This window comes from Adiantum capillus-veneris, chromosome 3 (genome assembly GCF_014529385.1).
Source record: "Adiantum capillus-veneris isolate H3 chromosome 3, ASM1452938v2, whole genome shotgun sequence".
Taxonomy (NCBI): Eukaryota; Viridiplantae; Streptophyta; class Polypodiopsida; order Polypodiales; family Pteridaceae; genus Adiantum; species Adiantum capillus-veneris.
The window spans coordinates 158,208,881-158,220,888 of NC_140933.1; the positions used below are offsets into that span (position 1 = coordinate 158,208,881).

Consider the following 12,008-nt stretch of genomic DNA (forward strand, 5'->3'; position numbering starts at 1 on the left):
CCTTTCACCTTTTCATGCGAATAGTTGAAATGATCATTTTAATACTTTGTCTTTTTATGACACATCCTGAGATGACTTGCTTCTTGTTTCGTTATATGCTTTCAGAATGTCAATAATGAAGATTCTGACTTCTAAGTTCCGGGAATCTGGGCCCTGGGGGTTCGTTGCATTTTTTTTCGAGGAGCGATAGCCTACGGCATCCTCACATTATTCTTTTTGTGGTTCGAACTTTAGATCTACCTACAAAATTCTTTACTGTACACAGAAAGAAAGAATTCAGTCGACTACAACAGGACGGGTCACGGGAGTCACTGGTCAGAACAAAAAATAGATGGGGATTGGCGGCAGGGCACTACATCATCCGATGACTTATGATTGACAGTTCCAAGTTCCAACAGCCAAAATTATACATACATTCCAATCCAAATCATCGATCCTATCCACTGAAACGACATGCGACTGCCAGAGTCCTTCCACCTCAATCCAGATGCTGAAACATTACAATCTAGAAACTATAATTGCGGTTGCACCAATCAAATGAAGGCAGAGAATAGCGACAGAAGAAGAAATACAACAGCTTATGTTTGCCTTAATGTACATGTTGCTAATCCGTCGAACTGGACAAATTTGAGTCGGATTCTATCCTATGCCTTTCCTGCTATGTTCTTCACCTTACTGCAAGTTACTGGCATGCTCTGTCTGCTTGAGACTCAAATCTGTCTCTTGGTAGCTAACGATGGCGCGAATGGGTGGTGCTCGGCCAGCAGCTGCCATCAACAGAATGACGCGACGAGATATTGTGCGTATGCAAGCCCGAGAAAGCTGCCTGATCCGACAATGCATTCACACGAGCTGAGCTCATATTCCCGCCGCTCCCACCTCCAGCTTCTGCCGCCAGTTTCCGCCTGCTGCGCCGCAAAGGGCTGAAGTAGAAGCTGAAGGCACTGTAATCCTTGCTCAAGAATGAGTAGTGCTGTGGGGCGCGCTTGGAATCGGTATCGACGCCTTCCTGCTGGCGTCGAGGAGAGTAAACTTGAGGAGCTACTGCAAGCTCTTCTGCGCTTGTGAGCTGCATTCCGAGCTGCGCATCGCCGATCATGGCGCCCTTCTTAATTCGTGATGGGGAAGCGGCCTTAGTCCCCTTGAAACCAAGCATGGGAGACAAGGCCTTGTTCCAGCTCTTGCTCCAACTCCGCGAGCGATGCACATTCATGTGAAGACGGCTCAAGGATTGCGTCTTCTCCTCAATTTCTGCATCATCTGCGCTGTTCTGCACAATGGGACTCAGTGCAGCCATCTCCGGAGAGCTAGAGGTTGCGTTGGCAACGCTTGAGCATGCTGGCGCTACAACCGCCGCCGTCGGCGGGCTACTAATGTGCACCAGCGCATTTCCGCCGTGGCCCTTCGTACTAGCGCTCACACGGTACACCCCCGGCCTAAGCGCCATATCTTCCTCCGCTACCTTCCTTCCGGGGCTCACCCCTGGTGAGGATCTCGCAGGCAACTGCACGCTCTGATCTCCCGCGTTCATCCCAAAAACCTCCCTTTCGTTACTGTCATGACTCATTTGCGCCGCAAGAAAACTTGCCAGCTTCATGCGCCTTGCTTTGACCTCTTCGCAGTGATGGCAGCCCTGCTCCTCTTCCCTCTGCAACCACCTTGAGGTGTTGATGCCGGCAGCGCTAAGCTTCTTAACGGCCCTCGGGTTGGTCGCTTCGTCAAACAGAGACGCATACTTTTTCCTGAACCTTGCATCTTGCTTATCAGCAGCGTGATGACGAGCTGAGCTAGCAGAGGCAGCAGCATCTACTGAAAATCTTCCATACTTGGCGGATGCTGCTCCCATCACAACGTTCAAATCAGGACTACTATTGCAAGCAGTGGAGATAGACCTGGACCTTGTTCTCCTCTTCTTGTGGAAGATGGAAGAAAGCCAAGAGGGTGAAGTACCGTTGATCGTCCCCTCCTCATGAATTGTGTCAAAGGAATGATTATCACCAATGCAGCTATTGCTCCGCCAATGCCCGCCTCGGCGCAACTGTCCTGTTGAGGTGCTATGGCTGTGGGAAGAAACTGTCGGACGGCTGGAGGGCATATACCCGCCTCCAGTTGCCCCGATTTTCATACGCGGAGACGAGAGCAAGGATGAAGCATCCCCTCTGCAGATGCTTTCATGAACTTCTCTCATTGAGCTTGAGGCCGGTCCTCTACCCCTTTCATGAGCTGGACTTCCCTGCACAGACCCTTTCCTGTTGGACCTATCCCTCCACTCTCCTGCGTCTTGAGAAGACGCCGACTGTTTCTGAAGCAATGACCAGAGGCTGGTCGACTTCTTCTTCTTCTTAGGCTCGGTTTCATCGCCCTGAGTAGCTTTCACCGTAGATATGAAATGGTTAAGACCACTCAGAGAAATAGGACTTACCTCGTTAGGAGACGTCCTCCAGTGGAGCATTTGAGGCTGAGTAGAGCTCCGTGGAGGTGAAGAGGTGGAGGCCGTATGGTGCTGAAGAGTATGTTGTTGATGAAGCGGACCTTGCAGGGAGCTGATATGACGGGGAGAGGAAGAGAAGGACCTATACCGCCTGTTACTACCACTGGCACCCACTCTATTGGCCTTCTTTTCAAACTGAGAGCGGTGCACCTTGTAAGTGTGATGCAGGTAGGGGTTGGTGAGCTGGTGGTGATAAAGCTGCTGTAGCTGCGCTTGAGATGAGGCTGCTCGTTGTCCGGAGGCGGAATTAGCGTTGGCGGAGAGGCGAGCGTTGTTGATGTACTCTGCGGCAGCTTGCGAAGCTTCAAGGCCCGCAGCGTGCAGACCATGCAAGTACTCAAGTTCTGGTGCGCCATCATCATGATGTTCTGCAGCGAGGTCCACATGAGCTCTCACTCCTTCGTTTTCAAGCTCAAGGGCGAGGGCAAGCAAGCGCTCCTTCAGGCAGACGGAGCAGACGCCGACAAGTGCTTGGTGGGGATGGCGTTTGCACCTGCCGGCTCTAGAATTGATAGAAGAGGTGCTGCTGGTATACCTCCATGGGCGTGCTTCCTGCTGGTGCTGATGTTGATGAGAACTAGGGAGGCCGCCCACCATTACCACCTTTCTCCTCTAATTAACAGCAGTATGTGTGCATTGAAGGGACGCACTCATTCTCTTCAATGCGCACACAACCACACATTCTCTCCAATACCACACAAACGCATCGCATTGAGGGCGAGGCTTGAGCTTTGCCACCTTTCTGCATCACCCAAGAGTTGCCCGAGTACCAATAATCCTACCCTAATCAAAGAACTACATTTCCAAATTTCACACTGTACCTTTCGAAAAAAGCAAAGGAAAAGAGGATAATTTGTTCGATTTTTATATGGCCCAAACAACACTTTTACAAATACAAATGAGATGAGAGACGTAGGCCTAGTGTCTGCAAATTGGGATTGAATATAGAAGAGAGTTGGAATTTTGAAAGGTTTTCCTCCAGGAGGGAGCTTTTTGCGCATTGCCCAAAAACAAGAACCGAGCTGCGGGAGGAATTGAATGAGAGCAGAAGAAAAGGCCAAGCCTGCAAGGGCCCATTAAGATTAGGGAGCTTAAAAAATGAAGGTGCTCAATGCTCATAAAGGAGGCTTGCAGGCGGGGTCAGCGCAGTCTGCTTCACACAAAGTAAAAGCGAAAGAGGAAAAAGAAGAAGCTAGAGGTGGCTAGATTGTAGCCGTCAATCTGCAAACTTGCGATTTGTACTGCCTTCATCCTGCCATTGAACTTTAAATTTTAGAGTTTGAGCTTTGAATGAACGGAACGGAACCCTATGGTAACACAACATCCCGATTCCCCACCCCACTATTCTATGCCCCCAATAATCCCTAACGCTGTCCGGATCAGCCCCTCTATTAGTTGGCCTACTCATTGTTATCCTGGAAAATGTTTCCGCTTTCACCTCTCACATTCTCACTACACACACACACACACACAAACAAACAAACAACAGTATATTAACTACTAAGGGGACCCACACACCTCCTTCCACTATTTGAGGTGCAGTTGGATGAACAAAAGTTACCCCCCACCAGTGTTAGAAAAAAACCGGGGTCCAATGTATTTTAACCGGTTGAAATCCTAAATCCCGGTTCGATTTTGAGCTTGCCTTGAAGAAAATCAGGAAGTTTTCACAAATGTTAGTGTAATTATCGGCAAAAGCTTTAAATTTTGACCTAAAAACCGGGAGAATTTCAAGCTTGCCCTTATTTTCTTCGGATAGGAAAAATGTATTTTTCTAGCCTTGCCCCCCACCTCTTGTGTTTTTTGTGTTTGTGTGTGTGTGTGTGTGTGTGTGTGTGTGTGTGTGTGAGTTTAGGTCACACCAATCATATCACTGAAAATCTTACGATTACCCCCCAGCGTGGGGGGAGGTCACCTAACCTGAAGGGCCCCCAAGTCCCCTCCCCCCCCCCCACCCCCCAGGCCTACCACCAGAAAAGTAAAAAAACTTTTAGTTGAAGCTTTAACTTTGTTACACATGGGTAGCAATGAACCCCGGGGGTTCGGAGCCTTAAGAAGTTGGAACTGGAAGGACACTTCAACCTTCAAAGTGCCATGAAACTAGTAGTGTACGAGAAGGGGCATCGAGAGGGGAGATGAGAGGAAAAGACGAGACTACAAGCAAACTCCACTGATCATGAAATGTGAGCTCTCAATGTGGATTTTTGCAATGTACTCGATAGTCATAGCTAAAAATACAGAGTGGATGAAGTTTGTGAGGGTGTTGAAAATATGTTTTATATGTTTGAATGATGGGTGTGTTCAACAAGTTGAAGCCAAGGATATCTGCAAACTCTACAAATGCAACCTTCTTCTCAAGTCACTTAAGAGATACTTCATTCGACCATGTAACAAAGGCAAGAGTTGCATCTCACTAAGGAACTACATGGTGTATGACTCTCTACATATGACATGTTGAAATGGAAGAAGAATGCATTTGGTGAGGCACCCACATTTGGCAACGACGGGCATAGCTATTAATATAGCATCAAAGACAAAGTCTTCCAATTTACAAGCTGAAAAATGAGTTGTTAGAGTAGTCCATGAGAACTAGACAAGAGTCTGGGAAAGGAATTTCTAGGATTATCATCAAAGAGGCGGATGTGGATGAAAATGGCTCTTATAGGCGACCTATAAAGAGAATGAGTTCACTTGTGAGATGGGAAGCTAAGCAGCTAGTAGTGTTAAACATCTTTAATGTGATGGATTACCCCAATTATGATGTTGATGGATGTGGACTCTTGTATCAGGACGAACGCATCTCACTCTCAAACAAGGACTCTTGTGTACAACATGCAAGAGTGAACGAAGGATGCAATTGGTGAGGCACTCACAGTTGGTCATTGGTCAAAGCTATCAATACAAGAATAAAGACAAAGTCTTCCCATTTACAAGTTGAAAACTGAGGTGGTTAGAGCAGCCCATGAGAGCCAAGCAAGAGTCGAGGAAAGGTATTATGAGATTATCATGAAAGAGGAGGATGCAGATGAAATGGCTCATCTAGGTTAACACTAAAGAGAGTGAGTTTACCTAAGAGATGGGAAGCTAAGGAGCTAGTTTAGTGTTAGTCATCTTCAATGTGAGGGAAATCTTACCCTAATTGTGATACTGATCGATGTGGACTCGTATATGAAACAAAGGCATTGAAGAGCAACTTGAAACTAACCTTAGTGAAGATAACTCATCCTTTTGAAGAGGACAAACTAGGTATGTCTCACGTTTGGAAATCTAACGAAGTCTAGATGGTTCACTTCAGACTAGATGTTATGCTTATAATTGTTATACAGACACAATTAACTAAGTGAGATATTGTTCTCTTTTTAGGTAAAGACCTTTCTTGCCACAACCATGCTAGACAACAAGAGCATGATGAGGAGTCAAAAGCCGTGACTTATCGGTTTTGTGTTGAAAGAGCAGTGGAAAATCCACTAGCAAATCCAAGCAAGAACCAATATAGTCACATACAAGTCATGATGAGGAGTCAAAAGCAAAGCGACCAAGGAAAATGCATTGAGAAATTCAAGAAAGATGCAATACCCGAGTTCGAATGCTAGAGTGCGTGTGGAGGAGAGCGAGCGCTCAGTGTTGGTGATCAGTTGTGGATCCACAACCCCTTATTCTTTATATTAGGTAAATGAATAAGGTAAACTTAATGGTCGGCGCCCGATGCCCAGTCAGTATGGCATGCACCCTTACAATCTCCCACTTGAAGGCCATAGTGGCCCAAGTGGCCTATGTTAGTACAAACCTGTACAAATGTGAAGCATCATGAGGCTTCACTCTACGCCCATCATCTCAATGCAATATGCGAACCGCTCTGTGGCTAAGCTCTTTGTAAGAGCATCACCCGAGCATCTACGAGTTGTCATCCACCGTCTGAACTTTGGCTAACTCAATGCGTTTACTAGCCAAAATATCATGTATCATATGATACCTAACCTCAATGTGTTTCGACTTGGAATGAAACACAACCTGGTTCTTTGCTAAGGCAATCGCACTCTACCTGCCACAATGTAGCACTAGAGTCTAGTGTATATCAAGGTCTCCCACTAGACAAGATAGATATACAACTTCGTTGCTAGCACTGGAAACTGCAACATACTCAGCCTCAGTGGTGGAAGACGAAGTGCAATTTTGGAGCCATGATCTCCAAGAGACTGCCGCTCTAGCAAACAAGAAAATGCCAGATGTGGATCTCCTAGTGTCCACACAAACCGCATAGTCTGTATTAGTGTATCCGACTATGGATGCATCACTGTTTCCAAAGCGTAAGCAATTAAAGACTGAACCCTTGATGTATTTTCCTATGATAGTTCAAGTATTCCATGCTTACAATCTCTCTTGATATGCATATCAAGAATATGATGTGCATCACCCAAATCTTTCATGGAAAACTGCTTGCTTAAGACATCCTTGAGAAGTGCAATCTCATCTTTTGATTTCGGGGCTAGAAGCATGTCATCCACATGCAAGATGAGAATGATGAGGGAACCATCAATCAACCTCCTTGTGTACTAGCAGTGATCCTCATGGCTCCGTACATAATCTTGGATTGAATGTACTTATCAAACTTGATGTACCATTGCCTTGAACCTTGCTTTAGTCCATACAAAGCTTTCTTGAGTCTACACACAAGTTCTTCCCTTGTTGGCTTCTCACGTTTGATCTCAAAACCTTCTGGTTGCTTCATATAGACATCTTCTTTAAGATCCCTGTGAAGAAATGTCGTCTTCACATCCATTTGGATCAATTCCATGTCCTCAATTGCTACTAAACCAAGCACGAGACATAGTGTAATCATCTTGACTACTGGAGAAAAAATATTATCAAGGTCTATGTCTTTCTTCTGCTTAAAGCCTTTAGCAACCAATCTAGTCTTATAATTAGGCTCAAGATCTTCTGTTGTGTACTTCTTCTTGTACATCCATTTGCAAGGCAATGCTTGTTTACCCTCTAGTAACTCTGTCAACTCCAAGTTTCATTTGCTCAAATTGACTTATACATAGATTGCATAGCATCACTCCCACTTCATGCTATCTTCCATTCGAATAGCCTCTTTGTAACAAGTGGGCTCATCGTCGTCTGTCACTAACACATGGTCCAATCCTGGCTCAAACCACTCAGGGACACGAGATACACACATAGATCTCTTCACTCCCTAACTGCTGGATTCCGCTCTCTTTGGAGCACTGCTAGTGCTAGAAACATCACCAATAGATTGAGTTGGTTTTCCCAAATTTATGGAGGCTACATCTTCAAATCTGACTTTCCGATGTTCTACCTCTTTAACAAGCTGCCTATGCATTTTAAACTCATTGAATATCACTTGTGAGCTGCGAATAACCTTTCTAGATTCTAGGTGCCAGAGACGATATCCCATCTCTCCATCTATACCATAACCAATGAAGATGCACTTCTGTGATTTGGGACCTAGCTTCTTGTGAAGTTCTTTGGGAATGCGTGAGAATGCTTCACACCCAAACACACGTAATCAATTATAAGTTGGCTTCTCACATCTCATGTGAAACCTTAAAAATCAATGGAGTACTAGGCGATCTATTGATGATGTGTATAGCTGTCATAACAGCCTCTCCCCAAAACTCAAAAGGCAAACTCACCATAGATAACATGTCTGTGACTCTTTCTTGAATCGTGCAATTCATACACTTAGCAATGCCATTCTGAGCAAGTGTGTACGGCGAAGTAAGCTGACACCAAATCCCTTGTTTGCTACAAAAATTCTTGAACTCTGTGGAGACATACTCTCCACCATTGTCAGTTGGTAAAGCTTTTATCTTTCTACCAAATTGGTTCTCAATCATGGCTAATAATTTTTGGAATGTAGCAAACATTTCGTCTTTTCCCTTCAAGAGGTAGACTCACACCTTTTGAGTAGAGACATCTATGAATGTCAGGAAATACCTTGCTCCCCCTAGAGGTTTATGTGGCATACACCAAATTGGTTCTCAATCATGGCTAAGAGTTGATGGAATGTAGTAATCACTTTGTCTTTCCCCTTCAAGAGGTACACCCACACCTTTTGAGTAGAGTCATCTATGAATGTCATGATATACATTGCTCTACTTAGAGATTTGTGTGGCATAGGCCCACATAAATCACAATGAACCAAATCTAGAGGGTTTTCCAACTCTCGATGTAATGGCGAGGGAGTTTTCCTAGTTTGCTTGCCATAGATGAAATGCTCACACAAACTGAAATAAGAAGAGTTTAACACAAATAAGTAGCCCAAACATTGAAGGATTTTCATTTCTTTTTGGCTTATATGGCCTAGCCGGCTATGCCACATCTAAGTAGAAGGTTTCTCGGTTATATACATAGAACTCTCTTTGACTGAAGAGACATATAAAGAGTACAATGAACCAGATTTGTGACCTTTTATGACAACCAAATTTTCTTTACGCACCATCCAAGAACCATTGCCAAAAATAGTAGTATAACCAAGAGCATCAAGCTGACCAATTGACACCAAACCGTTAGTCAGTTTAGGAACATGTCTGACTTCACGAAGCATAAATTTAGTGCCATTCTCATGCATAACTTGACATCTCCCATACTGCATATACCAAGATGATAGGAATCTCCAAGCTTGATTGAACCATGCTTAGCAGTATATGTGGAGAATCTTTCCCTATGGGGAATAACATGGAAGATGGCATTTGAATTGGTGATCCACAATTTTGTGCATAGCACTCTTCAAGAGCCAATAAAGCATCTGGACTCAAATTGGAAGTGAAAACAAGCACAATTGGTGGTGGTTGCTACATGTAAGAACAACCTCTAGAGGTGGAGATTCAACAACATTGATCTCATCTATCCTTACACTACTCTTTGGAGCGTCAAACTTCTCAATAGCTTTGCCCTTCTCACATTGTAAAACACAACAATATTTCTTTAAATGGCCTTTCTTACCGCAATGATAGCATTCTACATTTCTCAAATCACGGCCTTGACTCTTGCTACGATTGTGGCGATCCTTGCGGTCCTATGAACGATCGAGACTACGAGACTATGTCCACCCCTATGCCTATGGCAATTATGGCCACTTGCCATATATGCATCTCCAGGCCCACCACTATCAAGAGATTGACATCTAATATCCTCAGTGAGCAGTGCACTAGTAACATCACTGAACTTTAGTTTACCGCCTGGTGCCGAGTTACTAATTGCAGTATTGAATGTATCCCAAGAAGATGGCAAAGAGCAAAACAAGAAAATGGCCTTCATTTCATCATCAAAATCCAACCCTTTTGATGTCAGCTGAGAAAATGTGTTATTGAACTCATTCAAGTGTGCGAGAACACTGCTACCTTCTTCCATATTCAAACGCATAAGTTTTCTCATCAAGAAAACTTTGTTAGAAGTAATTTTTCCATCCCATGTTGTGCATAGAGAGTCCCAAAGCTCTCGTGTTGCAGTCTTGTCCATAATTGTGAAGAATATGGTCTCCCCAAGATGTAATCTAATCGTGCCCATAGCACGGGCATGCAACTCTTCTTGCTGGCCATCAGTGTAAGCATTCTCTCTACGTTCTGTCAATGGTGCTACCATGCCCTTGTTGACCAAGACATCAAGCATACATTGCTTTCAAATCATAAAATTTGTGCCATAAAATTTATTTATGTAAAAGTCTCCCCTTTCCAAAGCACTACTAGCAGCCATACCTGAAGAGAAAATGACCAAATATTTATGGTGAAATGTGATGGGTGAATTTTGATAGAGTTTTCCCTAGAATAGGAGCACAAACTCAAGACAAAATGCGGCAGAATCACTCGCTGTAAGTGTAATGGAAATGGCTTATGAACTTTGAAAATAACGGAATTAAGAGAATTAGAGTGAGCATTTTTGTGAGACTACTTTGATAACATAGAGTGTGAACTTAATTAGCAGTAGCAACATAACCATTATACTTAATTAACTTGGCATGACCAATACTTTTGCAAGAGGGAGAATTAGAGAACATGACAACGGTTGAGGACTGGATTTATGTGGAGCCGGTCCCCCCTCCAATAGGCTTTTGTATTATAGATTCTCCCATCAAGAGAGACATGGTACAATACAATCTTTGTGTTCCTTGTGACCTAGGTGATGCAATGAAGATGCAAAGCTTCATGCATCACGAGCATAAAATAAACTTTGTAAAAACATTAAACATCCGCGGCCTCAAACACCTTCAAAGGTGGAGAGAGCTAGCCGGGAATGAGGGTAGGGAGGAGGAAGAAGAAGTATTCATAGGAGAAAGAAACAGTTCCTCACTTATCATCACTCTTCTTGTTTAGCATAGCATAGTAGCATAGTAATGAAGATGGCAAGCTTACGCATTGAAGCATGCTCTTGTTTAGATTTTCATTCCATAGCCAAGAGTTTTGGTGTAGGCACTCAACTTCTCAACAAGCTTGGAGAAGGAGATGAAGCTCTTACAATTTGCACTTCACACAATGAGAGAGAGAGAGAGAGAGAGAGAGAGAGAGAGAGAGAGAGAGAGAGAGAGAGAGAGTGGGAGAGTATACCCCCAAGCTATCCCCTAGCTTCCTTGGTTGACCCCCCCTTGTACCTCATGCTAGAAGATGATTGGAACCCCTAGCCAATCACATGCAAGGTGCATATCAAGCAACCATGCTAGCCTTGGGACAAGTGTCCCTCTTTCCCCTTTGAGATATAGGACTTGATAAATGCATAATCAATTAATTAAATAAGGTAAATTATCATTGGACCCCTTGAGAGGCCAATCAATAGGCTTTAGGCACACCATGAGGGCAACATGAAGAGGAGCTTGACGAGTGTCCTTGTTACTTCTTTAGACCAAGCTTGCCTTGTGTGAGGGTATATGTGTTCTCTCTCATGCTCCTACAATGAGGGCTCGCCCCCCCTTGAGTAGGGATCATGTTGACTTTGGGAACACCTTGAACCCCTTGAGCACCTTAGTCATTAAGCACCTCAAGCACCTTAGTTAGCAAGCGCGACAAGCACCTCAAGCACCTTAGTCAGCAAGCACGACAAGCACCTTAGCCAGCAAGCACGACAAGAACCTCAAGCACCTTAGTCAACAAGCACGACAAGCACCTCAAGCTTGGGCCAGGTTTCCACCTCAAGCACAGCCCTAGCTTGCCTCATAATCAAAGGACTTTTAACACTAACCTTTGGAGTTCTTTAATGAAGCTAACTCTAAGGTCTTTAAGGTCTTTAAGCTCCATTAGGTAGCCTTGCTCTTTGATAGACCCTCTCTCATTTGGCCCCTTTATCCTTGGCTCCATGTTAAGATAGATCCATAAGCACATGTCTATATTCTAACCCTTGTCCCCGTTTATTCTCCTACATTAAATGATCAGTTTAATATGAGAAAATCATTTGGGTTGGTTAGATATTAGATTTTATGACAGTAAGTAGTCAAATGTGCCAAGAACGCATATGGTTGGCTCGCGGGAAAAATCTGACAGATTCTCCTTTGTACGGGGAGAAA

General features: G+C 44.2%; 1 protein-coding gene across 1 annotated transcript; it reads right to left on the reverse strand.

The window, feature by feature from the left end:
- Positions 1 to 369: 369 nt before the first annotated feature.
- LOC147462048 (uncharacterized) lies at positions 370 to 3,387 on the reverse strand. The gene has a single exon (XM_086502412.1). It carries the CDS (start codon positions 3,086 to 3,088, stop codon positions 731 to 733), a length of 2,358 nt encoding a protein of 785 aa, XP_086358538.1. The 5' UTR covers positions 3,089 to 3,387; the 3' UTR covers positions 370 to 730.
- Positions 3,388 to 12,008: the final 8,621 nt, after the last annotated feature.

Coding starts and splice junctions, on each gene's coding strand:
- LOC147462048 (XM_086502412.1), bottom strand. CDS start 3,088: ATGGTGGGCGGCCTCCCTAGTTCTCATCAACATCAGCACCAGCAGGAA.